The 23,534-nt window shown below is 42.2% G+C and overlaps 1 protein-coding gene across 5 annotated transcripts; it reads right to left on the minus strand.

Moving 5' to 3' along the window:
- Nucleotides 1-213: 213 nt before the first annotated feature.
- On the minus strand, nucleotides 214-23,358 carry SNX8 (sorting nexin 8). Of its 5 annotated transcripts, none has more exons than XM_082772289.1 (12): nucleotides 23,239-23,358; nucleotides 22,556-22,637; nucleotides 15,466-15,656; nucleotides 13,346-13,463; nucleotides 10,519-10,640; nucleotides 10,073-10,153; nucleotides 8,945-9,105; nucleotides 8,402-8,534; nucleotides 7,250-7,318; nucleotides 6,286-6,435; nucleotides 5,740-5,889; nucleotides 215-5,003 (listed from the first exon to the last, which is right to left on the minus strand). In XM_082772289.1, exons 2-12 carry the CDS (start codon nucleotides 22,587-22,589, stop codon nucleotides 4,890-4,892), a joined length of 1,323 nt encoding a protein of 440 aa, XP_082628415.1. In that variant the 5' UTR covers nucleotides 22,590-22,637; nucleotides 23,239-23,358; the 3' UTR covers nucleotides 215-4,889. The 5 variants fall into 5 exon arrangements, with proteins under 5 accessions (XP_082628418.1, XP_082628414.1, XP_082628415.1 ...); XM_082772290.1 differs by having other exon boundaries at nucleotides 23,183-23,280; XM_082772292.1 differs by lacking the exon at nucleotides 15,466-15,656 and having other exon boundaries at nucleotides 214-5,003; nucleotides 23,239-23,352.
- Nucleotides 23,359-23,534: the final 176 nt, after the last annotated feature.

Below are 23,534 nucleotides of genomic sequence, written 5' to 3' on the forward strand. Positions count from 1 at the left end.
ATAAGATTATAGGAGTTAAGAAAACAAAAAGTCTGAAGCAGATGTATTGCACTGTTTGAGCCCTGGTTTCACTTGGACTTTAGACTGTGAGCTTAGCTGTTTCAAGCATTTTGTACTGACAGGTAAAAATAATCTGGACAAAATCCCACCCAGGTTCCAGCAAGTCCATGTCACACAGTGCAGTCACCCAGGGCTGCAGCCTCTGCCACGTGCCAGCAGCAGGTGACCTGTTCGGCCCAGCTCTGCATGGTGGGGAGTGAAAGATGCATCAAACTGCTAGAAATAACACATCACATATGTAACTTTATACAAGGTCTTTTTTTTTTTTCTTTTAAACACTTTTACAAACACATATAACACTTACAGATAGAATCTTGGAATGTAATATAGGATCTGTAAACATTTCCAGTCTACCAGCTGTAGTAATAGTTCTTTAATTCCTGCATTTGGATAAAGTGCTTCATACATAAGGCTATTTGAGCAAAGCAAAGATACAAGATATTCCAGGCAGGCAAAATTCATACCCTCTGAACAAGATTGTTTCTTCTCATCTCCCTCCAGCAGTCCTGAATAATTTATACCACCCAAAAATGCCCTTCTTCATATGCTCAATAAGCCACAGGTCAGACTTAAAGGATAAGAGTTAACATCTTATACTCTTACCTTTCCTTTTGTGCTGCACAATGACTTATTTATGGAGTTTTTGATACCTCTGCCTCTGACGTAGCAATAAGGGTTTCTGACTGTTCTAGTGGAGAGAATGGCTTGAGGCAAGCAGAGGAGAGAAAATAAGCACAAGGGTGTAAGTTGCTCACAACAGGATGTAAAACCTTACTGCACGGTAGGAAAGGGAGTGACTGGCAGCTGATACCTGTTATGTTCTCTTGATTTATTTCCTGGTGGAAACTGTAAATTGCATGGTCAAGAGGGAGCAAATTACTTCCTATTCCTCCAGGAATTTAGGTAGGGGAAGAACAAGTTTGGCTCAGGCCTGCACTTGTATTTGCTATCCCCTATTCTCAGGTCAATTCAATCCTTTTATGAAGATACTTCCACCAGCACTGAATTTTAGCTCATGTCAAGAAGTAGTGACTATTTATTGTTCCTGCTGCAGTTGTGGAGGCTGATTCTGTCCCCAGCTGGTGCTCTTTGTCTTCTAGGAACAGCAGAAATTGAAGACTCTGAATTAGCCTCTTACAAATTCCAGGAATTACACCCTTGCGTGATCAAAGTAGAAGAGTAAAAGCGCTGGAATGCAGCAAGGCACAGTGGAAAATGTGTTACAAGGAGCAAAGTTCAAGGCAGATGGAAGGAGAGGGAAAGAAGCAAAGACCAAAGTTGTACTGTAAAACTAAGAGGTTGGGAAGCTTTTCAACATGTGGTATCAGTCAAAAAGCCTGTATATTGCCACTTCACAGCTCAGAGCAGAGGTGACCTTAACAGTGACCAAAACAAATAGCCCTTTTGATAAAGACATTCTTCAGGCTCTCCACTGTTTACTACCCTGGTATCTCCATGATATTTGACAGAGACACTGACAGAAAAAATTGGAGGCCTTTTCTCCAATTTTTATTTTAAACACAAGGAAGTCACCATGAGTTCAAGCGCTACGCAGAAAGCTTCCATCCAAGAAGGCACATTAACTCTTTGGTGCTACACCTTATATTTATCAGTTCTTGGCTAGGCAGCACACGCTTTTCTGTTAGGCTTATGGGTTGCTTAGTGTTTATTGCAGTCTACCCTACTACCAGCAACGGGACCAACAACTGAAGTCTTGTTCTCTCCCCTGTACATAGCTGAACTGTTTGCTGCAGAGGGCAATAGCATAGAGGTAATGAGTACTGGCTCCCCTACATTGTAAACTAGGATAGAGAACTGAAATTAACGTGATTAATTCCCTGCTACATTCCTCTAGAGCAAGGAAGCTGTACTTGATGCTGCTCTCCTCGAGTCCGACACATTCCTAAACTGAACAGGGCAAGTACAGCAAGGAAATCCCTCACCTACTGAGGTAAACGTGACACTGCTAGTTGCACACTGACCAGTCTCCCAGAAGCGAGGTTTGCAAACGAAGGGTTGCATGAAACAGTGTGCATTGTTCAGGAGTGAGACAGAAGCTTGACAGTCCTGTATGAAATGAACTCTGAAAGTGCCATTAGCTGTATGAACTCTGAGAATACCTGGCCTACATTCTCAAAACGCTTGGTGAACAGATTGGGCAAAAAAAAAAAAAAAAAAGCAAAACAAAAAAATCACACCCCAAAACTGTTGTCCTCCAAGAGGCAAGGGCTGACAGTGGAGGAGTGGGTGTTTGCTCAAATCAACATAATTCCAGTTTTTTACAGGTTACGTGCTCTATGCACACATGTAGCAGTCTGTGCATTTGAATTACAGACTTTTTGAATTAAAGAATAATTGCTTTGAAGGAGAACAGGAAAGATAAGTTAATTAGTCTGAAGTCCAACTCTGTTTTTGTGTTTATGTTTTGTTTTTTTGGAAGTCTGAAGTCGCAACTTCTTTTTCTAAATGTGAGAAGTGCAACGTTTCATTCAGAACTTGCAAAGTACTAGCCCACGGAACATACCCTCGTCATCTATCCCAGCCAAACAAGAAACATAGAAAACATCGGATCTTCCTCCAAAACATACAGCGTTTTCTCAATTTGACTGCTCACATCAATGAAACGACCCTTAATAACGAAGGATGACTAAAACAAAGCAAGTCACAATCTCTAACCAGCCAGCACCTTCTACAGATAGGAGAAATGAAGAGCATCCAAAAATACGGTAAAATGCTCTTTGCACTTTTAACCACAAACTATCTTCCTAATCAAGGCAATGTCAAGCAACAAAACAAAACAAATTGTGCCATTCTTGAGACAATGTCTCATTTGTCATTATACTGCAGAATCATTTCCCTCCCCAGCCAGTTTGCTCTGGTTTATGAGCAGAACCTCTTCCACGTCACTTTGGGAATCTTCAGGAGAGGGAATCAGAACTGCCACAGCCATTTCCAGTTAGTGCCTCAATGGACAAGGCCAGTACGTAGGAGGAAAGACTTGGAAGAGAGTTAACATTTAAACTGCTATAAAAAGCTCTTGATAGTGTATTCTGAGCAGGGTTGTTAAACCAGGCATCCTACACGCTTAAGGCTCAGCACCCAAGAAATTCACCCACATTCAGTGCACTTTACCATGTATCTGGGGGGTAGGGCTGTATGTAATGGATATGCTTGTCTCGTGAATCTGGGCAAATAGCTTATTATCTTACTCCTAAATGAAGAAACTAACCCATAATTTCCACCTGGTCTAGGAAGATCTTCATGCTGCATTTAATTTTCTAAACAAAAGAAAAAAAAAGCTTTTGTGATTACAGGATTTAAGTGATTTAAATATATTTCCTACTACTGAAAGTACCCCCAAAAGGGAAAATACTGTAATGGTTCCAGTTTAACAGCAAGCATTCATTCCTGTTAATAAGCTTCCTCTTTACCCGCTCAGAGAAAACGCTAAGATGTCATCTCTCAAATTTCCCTTTGACAACTCATTTGGTCCCACAGAAGGTAGGTTCAGGGGAGTCTTATTCGTGTAGAGTTTTGTTGCACACGTTTGCAGTTTCTTCACTTATCAGTTTCTCTAGAGGATATGCACAATTTCCTCTACAGTAACATGACATGCAAGTTCTTCTCCCCCCTGCCATTTCCCCCATGAGGGAAAGTCACTGGAGATACAAAGTGAGACATGGAAAATGTTTAGTCCCTTTATCACAGTCAGAAAAAAAAAAAAAAAAAAAAACATTACTGAGGGCCGTGCTCCTTTTAGAGATAAAAAACTGTCACTTCAATTGTCTTTTCTTCACACACCAATGTTATCCAGAGCCAGAAAACACATTAATATCCTGATAAATACTGATTTTTGCTAATCAATTTCATCAGCATTGCGTCCCAGCCTACTGGTGTAACAGGATACTTCATCTGATACTAGACCAGAGGAAACACCAGCCATCAGGTCAGCAGTTCTCCAGTAGCCCTAAACAGCTACTCAGCAGATAGATGTCAGAACCTCCAGAAGAAAACAAACAAGCTACCCTGTAGCTGTTCTCCTTGTGTAATAGGAGTGGTTTACAATTAAGGAGTGTTTCGTTTAATTCTTTGCTCATTTATGCCACGCAAACTCGTCTGAGTTCCTGAACCCAGCCATCTTTGGCCCCAAACTGAGAAATGTGAGCAAGTCCCTAAGCTGCCCTGCAACCACGAGCTGAATCAACGATGACATACAGTTTGCTAAGCCTCACTGGGAAAATTGCTGTGTCACAGCAGCACTGACATCTGCCCAGCTGGGTTAAGGAATCCAACCACTTCATTCATGTTTTTTTTTTTGCTCTAAAGCCTAGCAGTAAGAAATCGAATCCAGACAACTATCAATGGGATGGCTTTCAGCTTCCCTCCCAAGCTTAAAAGGCAATCCACCTCCCTTCTGTAAGCACGTGCCTCAGACATCCTGTTCATCTCAGTACTTCAGAAGCTTGTCCGCATCTATGCAGATAAATATCATTGGAGGGCTGTTAGAACAAGATGCAGAGGCATCAGCAGTAACGCTGCAGCCCTCACTGCACTGTGTCACATCCTGACCCTGTGACGAGTGTCTTTTGGATAACAAAAACCAGCTCTGCCCCAGAGCATTTCAAAATTAAGAGACTGTCTTTACAACTGTATGTTCTGCCCCACATCCAGTCTGTCTAAATCAGAGAGCAGCTCAAAGCAGCAGTATTTAAAAAAAAAAAAAAAAAAAAAAAAAAAAGCTGTTTGGAGGATCCATTCTAACATCTGGAGGTAGAGGTCCCACCCCTCCCTTGATTGCACTTCTTGCTCCATGCTAGATGCTCAGAATATTAATTGGAGAAGAAGTTTCCCTCTGGAGGTGATAATGGTGGAGTTGGCATATTGCTAGGTCCCACAAAGAGACAGCTCAACTTCGGCTTCAACTCATTCCAAACTTTACTCATCTGTGGGAAAAAAAAAGGGAGAGAAAAGAAATAGACAACAAGATAGGTTATTATCTCACCACACTGGATTTTAGCAGCAATTTCAGGATACTGAGAACCACAACACAAATTTTCTGAAGCATTTTGGAGAAGTCCAGTGGACCCAGACATTCCTTTTAGACTGGTGCTACATTGACTGAGCAGAGATGGAGGGGAAGCTTCCCATACCTTGGTCAAATTCCTTCACTGAAGGGAAGGAACAAACTGCAGTTATAAAAAATTTTGTAATACAACGAATGCAATAAAGTCCGTGCATGGGGAATGCTGAAATTCATATTTAGGGATGAACAAAAGGGAGCTCTTAGATTTAAAGAGAAAACAAAGAAGTTCTTCCTTGTCATATTCCTCCATGGCACAGCAAAAAAACAGATTCATTTAGCAAGCACACATCGTTCATTACAGAATTGCTAGTTATTTAACAGTACAGTTTTCATCTTTTGGGTAAAGCCACACACAGATGAAAAAAAAAAACAAACAGCCAGAACAACTTGCTATAAGAAGATGCAGTCATTTAAAAGGGTGATGGGCTAGCCTTGATCCTCACTCCCTATTGGAAATACCTTAGGTAACTTATTAAGAAGTTTTAAAAGATCTGAGCTGGACAGATGCTTAGGAAGAAGACCCGCAGGAGAAAATAAATTAGTTCAGAATTCTCATTTGTATCTTGGGAAAAAGAGCATAGGCCAGAAGAACTCACCTCTTTGTGACCCTGGATCTGGGAGTTGACAAAGGCCCCCAGGATGTGAGAGGTGAGAGGCAGGTAGATGTGGATGAGCTGTGTTTCCTGATGCAGGCAATATAAAGAGAAGTAATTCCGCAGCTCCATAGTTAGGATAGCATTTTCTTGCTGAAAGAAGAGGAATTCAGTCAAATACAATGCCAGGAAGACAGTGCCAAGGAGTTTCACTTGTAGTAGGTCAAAACAGCATTCCTCACCACTCTGGCAATTCAAACGCCTATTAAGAACCTAAAAAAGAAGTGCCTGGACCCATTTGATAGGACAGCAACTGCACAGGATGCTGCTTTCCACACCTCCTGCAAATGACATGTTGCCAGCGAGCCAGTAATAAGTATAGAGGAAAACAAATACATTTTCCTTGAGGCACAGCAGGTATCTCAAATTACCCGAAGTACAAGTTACCATTTCTGTCTAATGGCTTTCTGCAGATATGACAGAGCCGCACAGCGGTGTCATTACAGCAGACCACTACCACCATTTGCTCTCCCAAGTAATCTGCCCTACCTCCACAATCCGAGACTCCAATTGCTCCACTGATTCTGGTTCTTTGTTCTGCACCGTGGCACTCATCATCTGCTTCTTCATCATGCTGTACTTATGCAATGCTCGCTGGTGCTTGTGCAACACCCCCTTCTCGTGTCTTTCACATAGGTCCTTGACAGAAAAAAAGAACAAAACCAGGTACTTAGTGGGAACTGGGCAGAGTGCTGAGGGACAGCAGGCAGAGGCAAGCCAAGTACATCAGGAACACAAACACATAATCATACTTTGTAATTTCTCCGCTGCGGATTTTTGTTTCTATTTTCAAGAGGGTCAAAAAAATGTTGGCAGATGGGAATTCAAGAAACTAAACTGCCACTTAAGCTCAGTGGTATGGTTCTAAGCAATCTGGAGCATCACTTCAGCCAACATTTTGGATCTTATCAGGCCACTTATCTTCCGTGACCTTCTCAATATTAAGTGCTGGCAATTAGTCTAGTAATAGCTTGCCAGTGCCCTTCTATTTCAGTCCAGGCCTGGGAATGTCAGGAGCAGCTGCCAAGCACAGTTTCACTAGGTGCTTCTAAAAAGTGCATTTGACTGTGAGATTAGTATCAACAAAAACGCTTTCATTTGTGACTGAACTCATGAATCGTCTCCATGAGCCTAACAGTAGCCATTTAATTCACTGCTTTGACTCAGAAGCAGCTAAATCTGGAAAATGGTTAGCTGATCCATGTAATTCAAGCAGTTGTATTTCTGAATTTCTTGCGGGGTTTGCCATTTGGCAAGATCTCATCACAAGAATAGCTGATCAGTAAGGCTATGGAGCTAACTAAAGCCAACAGCCACTCCCCTCCCTCTGCCAGATGCCCAGTGCGCCTCTGAACTGGCCTCACAGTTTTCCATCTAGTTGCATTACACCCTCTAAAAAGCACAAGCTTGTTCTAAACAACTTTTTCATTGGCAGAAGAACAGCAGAGCTCACTTTATAGGACTGGAGTAAATCCAGGAAAAGGTTCAGCTTCTCCACCACATCATTCTCTTCCTGTTTACCCTACAAAACAAGGAAAAAGTACATTTTATGTAAGCCTGGCAAGAACCAACATCACAGCTCTTCACATCCTTACACCACACAGGCTCTCCACAGTATTCCCCAGGGCATATCAACGGTTACACAACTGCATCAAAAATCTTTCAGATGTCACAGTGGCATTTAGTCTTCAGTATGCAGAACAAAGATCTGACTGGAGCAGGAACAGCTTTTCCAATTGACTGATCATTATAACAAGAGGAGTTAGTTTCGCAGTCCTGCATGTCAGTCCTTCCAGCTTTCTCTGCCTTGGATTTTTTGCTTTGGCAGCCTTCTCTAATCTTTCATCTTTCCTTCTTACAAGATAACTAATCCATTAAATCTATAAATACCTGCATATTCCCCGTAATAGTTCATGCACCAGAAAGCACAAATGAGACACCAAGCTAAGTTTCACCACTTTATTTTTTCCTCCTTTTTCTAAATACTGCCTTTTCTTCCTATATCAATAGAGCTCCCTGGAGCATAAACTGCAGAAAAAAAGAACCAGTCCAACAGATCTATAAAGGTATGCAAAGTATTTTAACACAAGGAGATGAGAAGAAGACAAAACTATTATTTTTGCTTCCCAGACTGTCATGATGTCACATCATTCTAACAGTCATTATCACGCTGTACGCTTACACAGGAATATGACACTTCTGTCTGAATGACTTTCATGTACTGTTTAAGTAACGTGAATGTCAAAGCTTGATTCAGAAATTCTTCTGGATTCTCTGCAGCAGGTAAATAAGAGAACGCAGGATTTTTGGACAGCTCAGTGGAGCAGCACAACTTAACTTGTCCAATAACCATTTAGAAGGAAAAAATAGCATGCCTTTCTCTCCACGCCCTTGCCCATTATATTTTTTCCCCATTTAAACACAGTACAGGTTTTTCATTCAAGCATGAACAAGCAGGCTGGTGGCGGAGGATGCGACTTTGGACTACAATCTCCTTTTTAAACTTTTTAAGTGCCTATCCCCACAGAATTTGTGATTCTAAAGGCACCAATGCATCTTCCTCATTTTACAAAAAGTTAATAAATAAAAAAATAAAATCACTCACCTGCTGCACAGCCTTATCTGCCAGAAGTGCAAATTCAACAGATAGACCCTTCAAGGCTTGCTTCAGAGTCCCCCATGTGCTATTATTCAAAGCAGCCCAGGAAGGAAGCGGTGTAGTGTCTGAGCCTAAAGCACTAGGAGAACAGAAATTAATGTTTAAAACTAGGAGACAAACTCCACTGAGCACCTGCACTTACTGGCAGAAAGCAGTTCAGAGTTTCAAACGTCTAAACAGGTCACAGTGCAGAGCTACCACTGCACAGCCACAAAAGTAGTGCTGTGTATATAGTGGGGGAAGAGATAACATGGTCAGTACCTGAACATCAAAATATTGCTGTTTATTTTTGTTGGTTTATGGAATGCAACCTTAGAGGAAAGCATGCATTTTCTTCTTTTGCAGTAGGAAAACTTGATTATAACCTACAGCATGCATTGAAATACCCATTCTTACCAGACCATTTGCAAGTAAACCTCACAGCAGTTTTCAGTTATGAAGCAACAGAAGAAATATCCACATTAGCAAATCTTCTTTCTCCCAACCTACCTTAGCTCCTTTCCAAATATGAGGAGATCCGAGGCATTATCAATGGCTCGAGAAGCTATCCTCTCTGCACGGTCCCGAAGCTTGTAAAAGCTATTGTAAATATTTCTGATGAGTTCCCTGCTGGCAGCAAACTGGGCCTGTATGTCAGCTGGAAGGAAGTCCTGAAGAAGTGCAAGAGATTACTAGTGGATGTAGCAGAGACATACTCCCATATCTTAATTTTGGGCACATTTTATAGTCAGCAGAGAGACAGACTTCTCTTCTGTACTCTCTTTCTTTCTCCACCCTGCAGCAACCCTGATGAGTTCAGCTTTGCAATTTAGATCTCCAAGTCAGATGTCATACATGTACAAATACCCCTAACTTTCAGAGGTGGAAAGAGGTTCAAATACAGGGTGCAGACAGAGTCGGCAAAATCTGCAACTCTACTATGAAGTTAAAATGGGGTTTGTGAGGTTTCAAGCCCACAGGTTCTGATCTGAAGCTGTTAAACTGCCAGCATTGCAAAGTCAAGCACGTACTGAAAGTTCAGCTAAGCTCTTTTTGACCTGTGCATCACCAGTAAGAGCCTGAATTAAGCTCCAATTGCAAAATCTTCTGCTAGCAGTGCAGAAACCTGAACAACAACTCAATCTAAAATTGCTCAATGAGCACAGAGAATGTATGCTTAAAATCTGCTGTAGCACTAATCATTGAGATAAGCAGATAAATGCAGAACTTCTGACTTCTCTAAAACAATCAAAATTACTCTCCCACAGGGAGAAAAATATAGAACAATGACACGAACACACGTGGAAGATATCAATCTAGATATTAGCTTTTAAATGGTGTGGTATGCTCATTTGTTTGATATGCAAGTACAATTAACTACTAAGAAACACACTCTGAGCAGGATTCACTGTTTAATCTTTCTCATGTTTGTGAACCACTACTGAGCCAGAAATATCAGGTCCTTAAGAGTCAAATATACTTTCTATAAAAATTACAAGCTTAAAAGTCTTTCAAACTCTGGAAACAACTCTCCTCTACCTAAGGTCTCTATCATCAAACAAACGCTGTAACTGATTTACCCAGAGGAAAGAGCCATTTAAACCCGAATTATATGTTGCAAGCAATACGTATACGTACCTTGGCCTGGGTAGCTAATCTGCAGGTCATAAACTCATCTCCCACTCCCTGGACCAACTCTCTTAGTTTATTCTGTACGTCCTAAAGAAGAGAGAATCAAATGAGCACGCAAGAATTAAGTGAAACACAGGCAGTTCACACGGGTCTCTCATATTATCATAATAAGGCACAATTTAGCAGGTACAGCTTTATCCAGGTTAAGTTTAGTTCAAGGGAAATCGTAACATGTATTCCCCTAATAACAGTTACCATTTTCAAAATCCTGTACTCGTGGCATCAAATGCAATTACATTCCCCTATCCAGCTGTAGAAATATCTACTGAGAGAAAATGTTCCTTGTCATAGGGAGCAACAATCTGTAGGTCAAAAGCAGTTCTGAACTCTGTGCCCAGGAAAGCAGTTACAGGAAGGTGTGCAAACTCAAACTGCCACTAACAAGTACTCACTGAGCCGCTGAATGACAGAAAGAGCTTCAAGAGCACATCTTCTGAGAAAGGAGGATGTCGAGCCACCAGGTTTATAAAGCGCTTCAGAGCTCTCCTTCTTGATTCTATGAATTCTCGGTCAGCTACAGGAAGGAACATTAAACTTCAATTAATAGATCACATATTACAGCTGCTCAGAAAGAGAAAAAAGAAACCCGGTAATTTCTTTACACTTATAAACCTTGCTAAAGCACTTCAGCAAAACCAAAGAATGGTCACCAGTACTCTGTTGGCTCTCCAAAACACATCTTTTAGATTGACCACCAGGACAACAATTCCCTCAAGTGGTTCTTCACATCCTACCAAAATCCTGCACATATATCCCTGGGTGTATTTCCACAGGACGGGTCAAGTAAGTAGGATAAACAACCGTGTCTAAGATCTGAATGCTCTGCTTATAAACCGTGGGGATGCAAAGATCTTTAGTCCTCTGAATGAATTCCAGAAGTGGCCTCCAAAGAGGATCTCGTTTTGTTTGGGACTCCTGGGTGCTACTGCAATGCAAATGGTGCCTTTTTTTTTTTTTCCCCAGTTGCTTCACCAGTATCAGAACCCATCTTTTTCATGCAAGACTTCTGAAAGTACTGTGAAGATCTATCTGCATCACAGTCTGCAGCACATCCACCCAAAGTCTTTACTTGTTAAACTAAAAGAAGTTCAGCTCATCTCCCTTCCTGAAGCAGGAAAGAGTTTCAATCAGGTGATACTGCTGCAAAGCAGTAAATCAGAGGTGCTAGCATCTTTTCAGGAAAAGCGGAAAACTATATTAAAATAAATCTGAAGGAACAGGAAGTAGCAAAACTGAAATTAAAAGAATGCACAGGCAAATGGATACCTAAAGTTTACAAAAGGTGCCTTCACGTTTAAGCTGGGAGTTTGCAGGCTGCAGGAGGCCTCTATAATTATCTTTAGTAAGGCAATCAAATTATTTTTTTCATTCATTAGTGTTCCACATCTTGATTGTGCTTTGTTCATACTTTAGCCTACATGGAGATTTCAGAAGTCATCTACTCACTTCCTACAGGATCTGTCCCAGTTTGCTGCCATCCTCCAAAACAAGCAGAGCAGACTATCAATCTTCCTCCATCTGACAGACAGATGTGAGGCCATGTTTTACCAAGACCACATTATACCAACCCGGAGGTAAGAGTGTAACTTACTACAGGAGCATACAAGTCGCACAGCTTTATCCGTCAGGCTCTGGCACTACGGAATATGCAAGAGTCACACATCTACACTGATCTGTCAAATCCTGCGTTGTACTGTTCCATTTATCAGAAAATTAACCTACTCAGAAACAAGAAGTACCCATTCCATTTCCTTTTTCCTGTTTGCAGTTTCTATTTAACACCACTTACGCAGCTTTTCTATATTCAGAGTAACTGGACTAAAGGCAATCACCACTGTCTGCCTTCACGCAGATGTGGACTACGTTAGAACTGTACTATTAGCGCAGTTTGGGAACAAATCCTGCCAGATTTTTTTTTTTTTTTTAAACATTTGATATGTATGGGAAGAAATGCACCAGTGAACGCACAGAAGTATCAACACATCAGAAACGCCAGGAAATAAGCAACTGACAAATTATATGTATTGGAAACTTCTTTCAAGCATCCTCTCTCCACCAAGATAAATCAGAGAAGGTCACTTTGCTCACAGGTGTTGCATGAAGTGGAAATTCTGGAAATTCTGGCTGAGAACATTGAATCAGGCCAAATTCAACAGACTGGTTTTCACAACCTCAAAAGAAAGGTCTTTACAATTCACATTCCATTATAAAAAAAATATGACCACTGAAGCTTTTCAATAGTGTTATTTTGCTTTTTTCTTGTTTGCTATAAACCCTGCTCTGTTCACTGTTTACCAATTCCTTTTTATTGTAGCAATTCACCAATTCCTTGACTGAAATCAATTATTTTTTTAAACAAGCTTAGCAGCTCGGGCAGGAGACAAACCAGTGATGAGCTTGTTCTTCCATAGATAAAGCATAAAACAAGATAGAATTTTATACAGATATGCATCATTTTAAATAATAGAAGTTTAAAAACAATGCCAATATTTTGGATTATTGAAAAATGCAGCAGAACGAACTTCAATATGATTTCAGTCCTGGGATACTTCATTGGTTTCTATTCTAATAGCTACAATGTACTTGAGTGAACTGACATTCCAGCCTCAGTTTTTAATTTCTGGTTATCCTACATACTTGCTGTTGTTTTTACACAGTAAGTTTCTCTGCAGTCTAAAGCCTTATAATGTTTTTGGTTTTTTGTGTTTTTTTGTTTTTTTTAATGTTTGGTCTTCTCTCACTACAGAAAAACAATGGTGCTTCCATGAATCTTTCCCATTCTGAGCACCTCAAAAACAGCACATTGTGCTACATACTAGAGTTGTTCAACAGTACAGTAGCAATTCTACACTCAAAGCATCATCACAGAGCGCACATGATCTTCATAACCTATTTTCCTAAAAATATGATAGCTGCAACTCTGCCATGCTCCTGTGTAGAATTACCCCTTGAATCTTACCAGAAAGGTTATTAGATACCAAAATGTACGGGAGGAAAAAAACACACACACACACTGAAACTTTAGATTATGTTACCTCTAAAGATTTCTAAGACAGCAGTAATTCACAGCTCCAAACTGTGTATTAGATTGACAGAATTGTTTTCTGAGCCAAGCAGAAGCAAAGACATTCAATTCTTTCAAGTATTTATTTTCATTGGTTTCATCTTGATCATACTCGCACTGCAACACCTCCAGACAGAAGAGTGACCCAAATTTACCTCCCAGCATCCTCTTAGGTGGCAGTGCTGGCACCATACGATATGGAAACTTCTGCAGCAGCATCTCATGGAACACCACAAAGTCATTATATCTCCTGTAGACCGAGCATTTGAATCTCTGTAATAGAGGGGAAAAAAGAAAAATCAATACAGGCTGGACAATGAGGAGCATTTCCATTAATTTTCTACCATCAGCTGCACTGAAAAGAAAGGAAAGAAATCTCACAAAAGGGCTGCAGAAATAAAATATTCCTTATTTTTAGAGGTCTTGTGGTGGGAAACAAGGAGAAAAGTCTCTAAATGCAACCACCCTTCCATTATGAATAGAGGTAACATTCTTCTGAGAGTAAGATTTCAGGTAAAAGTTTATGTCACACTCCATTCACACACGAGAGAAAATGAAAAGGAGAAGTTTCCTAAAAAATGGCAGATCTATCTAAATCTGTAGTGGTTCCACACTTCCTCAAACTCCCTGTTCTTTCAAATCAGACAGAACACTTAGAACTAGTGCCAATACTCAAGTGCCCTAAAGAGCTCCTTTCTTGAAGTACTGCAAGTGCCTGCTTTAGCTCCTGGGAACTTTCCTTAAATCAGCTTCAGATCCAGAGGTGGCAAAACAAACTTAGAACATGTTCAGTATTAGCCCAAATGGCTGACCTTTTAAGCAAACCTCGTAAGACAAAAAGAGACCTTCTATTGATGCTAGATCTATAAACAAACACTTAAAGATCCATTAAAACCTTAGCCTTTAACTCTGCCTTAGATCAGTGTGTAGAACAGACCAAGGAAACTGGGCATTCATTCCAAAAGGAGTTAAGTGGCAGCTACAAGGAGATATTTGAGAGGTAAAAGTCATTAAAAAATAATTAAAAATAAGAGCAAAAACCAAAAACCAAACACAACTACTACACATTGATCTACTGAACAGCTAGTAAGAAAGCCTACATATGACTATCTGCATTCTCACTACTGTTGTGTTGCACATCACACACCCCTTACTATGACACTATGAATTTTCAGAAATAAAGCAACGAGGCACATAACTGGAGCACAACGGGTACAGCCCTTAGGGCCTCCCCCTGTCTGATTTGAAATCTGATGCTGATTTGTGTTGCAGATCTTAGATGAAGTGCAAAGCCAAGCTGTTTCTTCTCCCAGAAGCATAGTTCTACAGCTAGAACTGAGAGGGACGACAGCAACTGAAAGGAATTGGCAATGGGTTTCTTCCTAAATTCAATACCTAGAGAGACCACCAGGATCTCAATAGTGTCTTGATATTGCAGGAAGAAACAGAGCCCTAAAGAGCCCACAGAAACATTCCCTGTCTGCCCTTTTCCCCCCACACAACAGTCTTTGAGAAACTTACAGACACAGCCTAAATCCCTGGCCGTCACTGCAGGGAAGTGACCCAAAGGCGATGCTGAATATGGACAATGGTGACCACAACAGTTTGAGTGCTACTCACTAACTGGTGCTTTGGTGGACTGGAAGCTGCAAATTGCTCATAGTCCATTTTAAATAGGACCAATTTCTGTCTTGAAAAAACACACAGAAGATCCTGGAGAGCTATTTCACTGGCTGTTCCATAACTAAAAGATACACCACCTTCAGTCTTCATTAATACCAAGAGCAGAACCTTGAGGTCAGGCTTAGGGCAAGCAAACTGGAAGTGGCCTAGACTCTGCGGAAGTTATTTGCAGTACCTTTTATGTTTATAAAGGATTGCAGTTTAGCACGGACAATATGATTTCTTCACAAGCTCTAAATAGTCTGAAATATGCAGTAGGACACACCAATCCCTTACAGAATCATTCCATTTATGCTGCACATCTGCTTTTCTAGAGAGCTCAGGTGGGTTAGCACTCCTGATGGTATCCACTCACTTTGCAGAACTAGCTGACTGACTACACACCAGACCTCAGCTAGATGTCCCATACTGCCAAAATGAAGGTCAAGAAAGCACTGGGTTGGTGCATTTAGAGCAAATCAACACAACCGGCCTACTGAAAATCAGCATCACCCAACACACCCATCAATCAGACAAGACTTTGCCAAAAGCAACTGCGTGGACGTTCCTGAGAAGACACATTCTCACTAAGAGCATTGCTTGTTCACATTACCTTGCTGGAAACCTCATATTCCACATGTTTCAGAAAAAGGCCCTTCTTCTCAGGTATAAGCTCCACCTGCACACTATCCTTGCTCAATAGCTCTTGTAGGGTGTGGGAAAGCAGCAGTGGATTTCCCTGGGGCGCCTGCATTAGAAATTGTTCCGGTTCCCTCGGTTCATTTACTGGAGGCTTTGCCAAATCTAAAAGACAAAAAGGGAGAAACAGTCCAGTAGACCCTGCAAAGATAAACTGAAAGAAGGAGCCTTAAAATATTCTGTTCCCTCGGTGCTCCTGCAGTGGTGCAACATGACCAGAAGAGCACCGAAGCCACTCCTCCCCCAGGAGGCTATGCTACTTCCCACACGTTCGAGGCACTGGAACCTCCCTCTTCGCTACACCCAGGAGTGCTACCAATTACACCGAGTCAGAAAGCCATCTCCACTAAGCAAAAGAAGAATCACAGGCCAAATTTGTTCCGTGAATCAGCTAGGAGGCCTGCATTTCCTGTCTGTCCAGCTCCCACCACAGAAGGATCTGCCAAAATGAACGAAACCCTAGCTCAGCACTTTTGGATCCTGCCTAGAACAACTCATGGAAGTAAAGAAAACGTCCTATTTTACTGCACTGCAGAAATCTAATACATTAATTTCACAGGCCATTACAAAGGAAAGAGATATTTTGTTTGACATAATTATATTAAAGCGTATGACAGTATGCTAGAGCGTGCATGATTTGTGGTAATTTACTATGTCAATATGTTTAAGTTCAATAGCAGGAGAACAAGGATCCCAGTAATGTCTACCAACAAGACAGTTTACTCCATCACAGCAAGCTCAGGAAATAGCTTCCAAATACATCAATTCTACTGCTTGTAGCTAAAAAACAAACAGGATAGGGTTATTTTGTTGTGGTTTGTTTGGTTTTGTCTTTTACAATGAATTCAGCTTTAGCTGGATAGCTTTGGACAGAGAGAGATCCTAACAAATTCCCAGCAAGATGCAAAAGTGAATAAAGATGGCTCTAAGAGCATGGCCCTGGAAGGCAGACTATACCAAAGAAGGGGAAAAGAGGATGATTCAAAACGCTCTCTTAATGACTGACTCAAGCCCACTATCTGAACTTGCCTTCATAGCTCCGTGTTATGAGACTGCAAACAAAGCTTACACTGTTTTTACAAAGCTATCGTTTTTTCCACCCATCTTACACATATGAAAAACCAGCAACAGGGTGAAAAATGTGGCTGTAACCCTGGAATCTCTTCAACCCATACCTGGGTCTGGAACAGATGGGTTGCTTCCAGTCTGCATTCATCTGTTTAAAAGGGATACTGTGAGCAAGTTCTTTTACAAAAGAAGTTGTATCCACTGACGAAAACCCACCTAGAAAAGCTAAGGAGCATTAACCATCCCCTCCTTGCAAGTGTGTCAAAGTTACAGCCCTTCTTAAACACATCTAAAAGTTTGATATTACGAGAAGACAGTAACAAGATAGAAGCAAGAATTTTTCCTGTGAGCCTTGATACATAGTTCAAAAGGTTGGTAAGAAGTTCCCTCAGGAAGATACAGATTCATAACCTTACCTTGACAGCCCTGACCTCCTGATAAGGATTTCCCACCTGTTCCTTCACGTGCTCAAGGCCCTGGAAAACGGGGAGGCAACCTCCAATTCCTCAGACAGTTGCAGCCTTTGTTTTGTAAATGACTTGAGGAAACCAAACCTAATCCAGGACAAATGACCTTATCCCACATGTCTCATCAGGTTCCCGATTCCTGCGAACGTGACTCAGAGAAGCAAGTCTTAACACCTCTGCTTTAATGGAGTAATGTATCGCCTATTAGCCCCACCTACAAACAGCTTCTGAAGAGTTCCAGTTAATTACCAGAAATTTGTAGTGAAAACTCGAGCTAATTCAACGCTGACAAGGGACACTGCTGGATAACATGGTAACACACACACCTGTGTATCCACTTTTCAGATAGATGCTGAACCGAGAAGGAAAGGAGGAAAGAGAACTCCAAATTCAGAGAATAAAGCACACGGTTTTCTCGTGTAGTAAAATCCTCCCACCTGATACTTGGTGGCGCAGCACAGTTATAATAAACCATTCTCCCAAGGGGAAGCCCTAAAAATACACACAAGGAGTAGTACGAAGAGCACAAGACAGCCTCACTCCCCAGAGCAGCGGTTCCCCGGGTGCACGCCCTTCTAATTCTTGGTTTTAATTGCTCAAGACACATCAATGAAATGCAACGTGACACGAGAGATTTTGTTATTTCTGCCCTGCACGCACACACGCCCTGACAGAATTCCACAGTCCTCTGTGGTGCTGAACCAGCAGCTCACCTTTCAGGGGATGTCACAGCACGCCAGTCTCCCCAAAGGGGCTAGCCAAAATTCAGCCCACCTGCTTCCTGAGAGCAGTGCCAACCTGCACTAGCACAACACTCCTCCTGCCTGCTGAACCACTCTCCCTGCTTTCCGTTTTCCTGCTGGCCAGCAGACAAAGCAGGGATTTCATGGCACAAACTGCTCCCTGCTCTGGGGCTCGGCACCATCTGAACTATTGAAACTCCCAGTGGGAAAAGATAAGTACTGGGAGAAAAGACCAACAGGATGAGCTGTGAATCCCTCAGTATTTCACCTGTAAGTCCTGAAATCTGATGCATGATCCAAACCGTCAGCCCCCGGTGTTGAAAAGGTCTCTCCTACTTAACCTGAACCCACGTTACCCCAAAGACAAGTGCAGAGTGAAGCCCCACAGAGAGATCTAGTCAAGACTCGATGTTCCTTCAACAAATCAGTCATGCTGCTTCTTTTATCTGAAATACTTTGCCACTTTTCATCAAGTTATTCTCTAAATTTGCTTTCTAAAATTCACCTTCAGGAAATACCTTCTTTTCTCAGCAGTTCACACATTTGGCTCTTCCTGAAATACTCTGTAGTTTCTTTAGATCCCACCTTGTCCAAATATCTAAAGTCATATAAACAAGCCTGAATAATTACTGTTTAACTAATCATCTCTCTTCCACGTCAACAAGACAGTTAGTCGGGGTGAACGTGCACCCCCAAACACCAGTCTGAGAATGCTGCGAGATTACTTTGGAACCGTTAACCTGGTCTGGAAAACACCATCCTGGCATTAACATTAACCCTGCAGAACAATGTATCCTTAAACTATTCATCAGCCCATCTTTCATTCTACTTACTAAAGAGTCAATTCAGAAACAGCCTGGAGAGTCCTGGCCAGGAATGGTGGATAATAGTGTGAGCTCATTGGTATGAGCTCCTGTGTTCAACCAATACAAGGATTTACATGCATTGTAACAACACACTTACTGTTTCCCATCACGCGCGCTCCTTGAGAACAGCTAATTTTGAAAACATTCCCTTTGGTCTCAGATCATCATCTAACAGAGTTTATATAAATAGAGCGGTAAATGAATATAGAAATGAGGTAGGGAATGGATGCCCATACAGGGAAGCAGATAAAATTCAATCAGCTTTTTGTAAAAGCTATCCTTTTGCTACTGTAGAGTTTCTCAATCTGGTGTCAATAAGACATGAGGAAGTAGCCTGGTATAACTGAAAACAACTTGATATAACAGCTAAAAAGAATACACATGAGCAAACTGGCAGGCAGCAAGAAGACAAGAAATAGAAGTTTAAAGAAGCATTCAAAGCATAGCCCGATTTTTTGTTTTGTTTTATTGTAAAAGAAAACAACTGTGAAAACATGGCTTTTTTTTCCTCCTTTTTTATTTATTTATTTATTTATTTTGGTAAGAAGTTGGGTAGCCTTTAGACTGAAAGGAATTAAGAAACTTATCCCAGGAACAACCCAAATAGAACGCTACATCGCTTTATGCCACACATTTCAAGGTTTAGTTAGCACTCTGAGCTCACAGCTCCCTTACATACAACTAGCAATACAGCAGAACTCCGCAGTTACTGGGTTCCTCAATCAAAAACTTCTACAACCACGTGTGTGTGTGGAATTTCAGGTCTCTGGTGAGCTGCACATGAGTTTTGCAGGCACACGTAGGCAACAGGGGCAATATAAGGACTGGAAGCATACCTCTCAAATCACAGAGCAGATCTCCCTTCCCCACTGAGGCTCTCTCAGCCACATTTGGAGGGTTTATCTCTGTTTCACAGATGGCTGCCAAGCGTAACTCTGTATTATACTTGGGTGTTAATCCGCTAAATTTATTAGACACGCTTATATAGAAGATGCCATAGAATTGCTCATTACGTTTGTGGCAGATCTTCTATAAGCAGAAAGGAATCTGAAAGGAAGGAAAGCCTTTAGGAAAAAGAACTAAGATTTCCTCATCGTTATCACAGGCCACTGCCTTACGGAGTAGAGGTAATCCAGCTCACAGGAAACGCAGGGGAGTAAAAGAACCATGCATTTTTGTACACTGATACCTCAGATTTCCTCCTGGCAAAGCTGAAGGCTCCTGGACCAGGCATACTCTAACAGCAATGTAAATATCATTCATCAGCATTTCCCCTTCCTTTCTGTCTTCTCATGAAAAGCCTCAGGAATTATGGAAATGCCTTTCCCCCTTGTTCTGTCAAACACATTCCTCCTTAATTCCAGAACTCCCTTTCAGTGTCCACACACACCAGCCTCTCTAAAAGCTGACACAGACTTCGGCTACAACTTCAAGTCCATTCCCTTCCCCTTTTTTTAAAAAAAGAAAAAAAAACCTTACATAATTTGAAATCCCCTAAAGACAAGGGAAAGAAGAAAAAAAAAAAAAAAAAAAAAAAACAGAAGTCCCACAAAAAAAAAAAAAAAACTTTCTTCTTATTAAGTGCATTACATATCTTCTTGAGACAACTGTATGCAACCCTATTTTATAAGGAACTTTAAACCACACAGTTATTATTTAGAAAGGAGCACTGTAAAAGAATCAGCCTGCTTTGACCAACAAAAGCAATCCCCGGATCTATGTTCAACACGAAGGAGAGGTCTGTGTTCCTTACTAGGTACAAGGAAAGTTATCATATTTAGTTTCACTCATTAAGAAATGGTGTGATTGTGGCCTTCCTTCTTCCCAACATTTCATTTGTAAATACAAACCATCCAATGCCAAAACAAGATAAAGTAACAAACTCTACCAAAAGCCGAGACGTTGGGATACAGGTTCTAACATTCTGCTTTCCTCCTTAAAATCCCCAGCCTTCTCAGCACGCATATCAAATGTGTGTTCTGTGCTGGCTAGCCTGGGTTGTTTTTTCCTCTATTTTGAGGACGTGGGGATGATTCTGTTGTTTTGTGGTGGCTTGTTTTTTTTTCCCCTTCAGATTGCTAAATTTCATATTGCTATTCAGGACTTGGTGCTTTCCACGATGAAGCACAAAAGCAATGTTACAACTCAGAAGTATTCGTAATAATTAAAAAAAAAAAAAAAGAAAAGAAAAAAGAAAAGAGTGGTAGCATTTCTGCATTCCCCTGCAGCTATAGGCTTCTCAAAATATCATCATCAAATAGAGCACGCAGAAAGAAAGGGGAAAAAAAGGCAACATCACAGATATGCATGCCAGAACAGAGAACTAACTTTAAGGCTCATGCCCTGTTCTTTTAACCATGCTGTTAGATCAAGTGATTAATTAAGCAGTTTCCCAGTCTGGGAATACAAGGAGCACATTCCTTCACATTCCATCAGCCAGTCAGCTGTGCGGCCACAGTCCCAAGCCACAGCAAACACAAAGTGAGATGAGGCTATACAGTGAACTGAAGAAATAACAGTATTAAGGGAGTAAAGTCCATCGAGGAACGTTCGCAAAGGCTACAGAGACGGAAGTCAAATCCTCACTAGGACAGCTTTATGCTTCCAGTGGAGGACTGCTGAGCTATCCCCCTTCACACCCAGCTCTAGCAAAGAGGTTGGAAGCGTAAAAATTCAGACACAATACATGCAAGTCTTCTGCAGGAAGCCTCCTGTGACGGTAGTTTTCAGAAAGCCGTTAGCCACATAGCTATATTCCACCTCCATTCCCACACAAGTCTTTTACAACAGCAGTTTGTCTTAACTATAAAATTGCCAAGTTTCCACAAACATCCCCTTCCAAGAAACCCCATCAGAAGAAATTATCCTTTATTTTATTTTGTTTCTTATCTTCCTTGTACATTTCTCATCCTCTTAATTACACTGGGCAAAACTTTGACCTAAGTGTTTAAGTATTAAAAAATGACATGCCACTCCAGCCTTTGGATGGTCTTTTTACACATTCTTTGTATTCTGAACAAGGTCATTCATATTTCAAGTTCTATTACAGCTCCCATCCTTTTCTACCAGTTCAATGCCTGTAACTGCCCCATTTCTCTCCATCAACCCGTGCCAACCCACTACAGCTCAAAGATTCTGGGGGCAATCCAAGTGGTTATGTTCAAATTCTACCATCTGCAAGCAGTACAGTGTGTTCCCTACCAAACCTCCCCACTGGCTGCACACACAGTTAAAGATTTACCACCAGAAGACAAGGAGACACCCCCCTTCCTCTCCAGACAGCACACCTGGATTAGCTCCCTGCAGTCATTGCAAAACAGGCTCAAAGGGGAGCAAGAGCCAAAAAAAATAAAGAAAAAGATCAATACAAGTAACTTAGCAGAAATGACTTTAATACATCAGACGTTATCTTATCTTTGGCTTGCGTTAAAGTACTTTTAATCTTGTGAAATTAAGAATGTGTGTGTCCTGTTATAGGTGTGCCTCAATAGGCCCTTCCAGGATGCTCGGATATAGATCCTACTGGAACACTCACCGACTAATTGCTGATCTCTGAAAACGTGCAGTATGAGTATCAAATTCCCAAGATCACCAAACCCACAGCACGATGCTAGAAATTAAAGAGATGCCTCCTTTCATGGCACACTTCTATTTCACTAAGATCACGAGCTGCTTTCTCTGTTTACACAATATAATCTCTGTCAAAGGAAGATGAATTTTCTAGACAAGGCTGAGTAGATCAGACAGTTACAGAAGCACCATCGCTAGCGTGGAAGTGAATCAGAAGAGAAACACTCAAGGACAGCTCAGCTTTATCTCTATAAGGCTCCTGAAGCAGATGGTAAAACCGTAACACATACCTGAGTGAGCTCTCTCTTTGATACAGTAGGACATTTTTTCCACAAAGGCTGCTGCTCAATATCCCAAAATCTTACATCAGTCCTGGACAGAAATATTCCAAAATAATTTGTTTATTTATTAATGCGTTATCTGCATCAGGAGTGTCAGAGGCCTAATCAAAAGAACACTTATACTGGATCCTGAATGTAATGCAACCAAATCACCCTACCCTGCGTAAATATTAACTCACCTGTGACCCCTACCAGCTTTTCTTCCCAAAGGAAAAAAACAAAACACGCAGCAATCAGCGTGACCCTCCAGCCACTTGCAGAGCGCTTTAGAGGCGCGCTTTCCTCTCAAAGTTTGCTCAGTTTAACCGAGTTTAGCGGTCACTTTCCTGACTCACCCCTCAGCGCCCCCCACACGGCTCCTTTTGCTGCTGGCACCCCGGCTCCGGGCGGCTCCTGGGGCTGGGGCCAACCTTCCCCGAGCCTTCCCCAAACCCCCTCAGAGCCGCCGAAATCCCCAGAGCGAACCCCAGCCCTGCCGCCACCTCCGACAGCGGCCAAAACCTCGGGGCTCCCCGCTCAGCCCGAAACCCGCCCCGGGGGGGGTGGGCTCTGAGGGCACGGCGGCCCCTTTTTTACCTCAGGTTTCGGCGGCGTGAGGCGAGCCCCGCGTCGCCCCGCGTTCGCCCCCGTACCTGTGGCGGCGGTGCCGGCGGGCGGCTCGCCCTCCATCGCGGCAGCCCTCGGTCATGTGAGGCCGGGGGCCGGCGGCCGCCCTCCCCTTCCTCCCTCCGCAGCGCGGGCGGAGCGGCCGGGGGAGGCCGCCTCCCGCCTCGGGCACGGGGCCGGGGGCCGCCCCGAGGGGGTGGAAGGGGGGGATCGGGGCGGTCCACGCCGCCTCCCAGCGGCCGGAGCCCCGCGGGAGAGCTCGGGCAGGGCCCTTTTTTCCGTGGTTGTGGCGGGTCCGGGAGGCTGAGGGCAGCGGAGAGGC

The sequence above is a fragment of the Aythya marila genome, assembly GCF_965140915.1.
Source record: "Aythya marila genome assembly, chromosome: 15".
NCBI classification, from domain to species: domain Eukaryota; kingdom Metazoa; phylum Chordata; class Aves; order Anseriformes; family Anatidae; genus Aythya; species Aythya marila.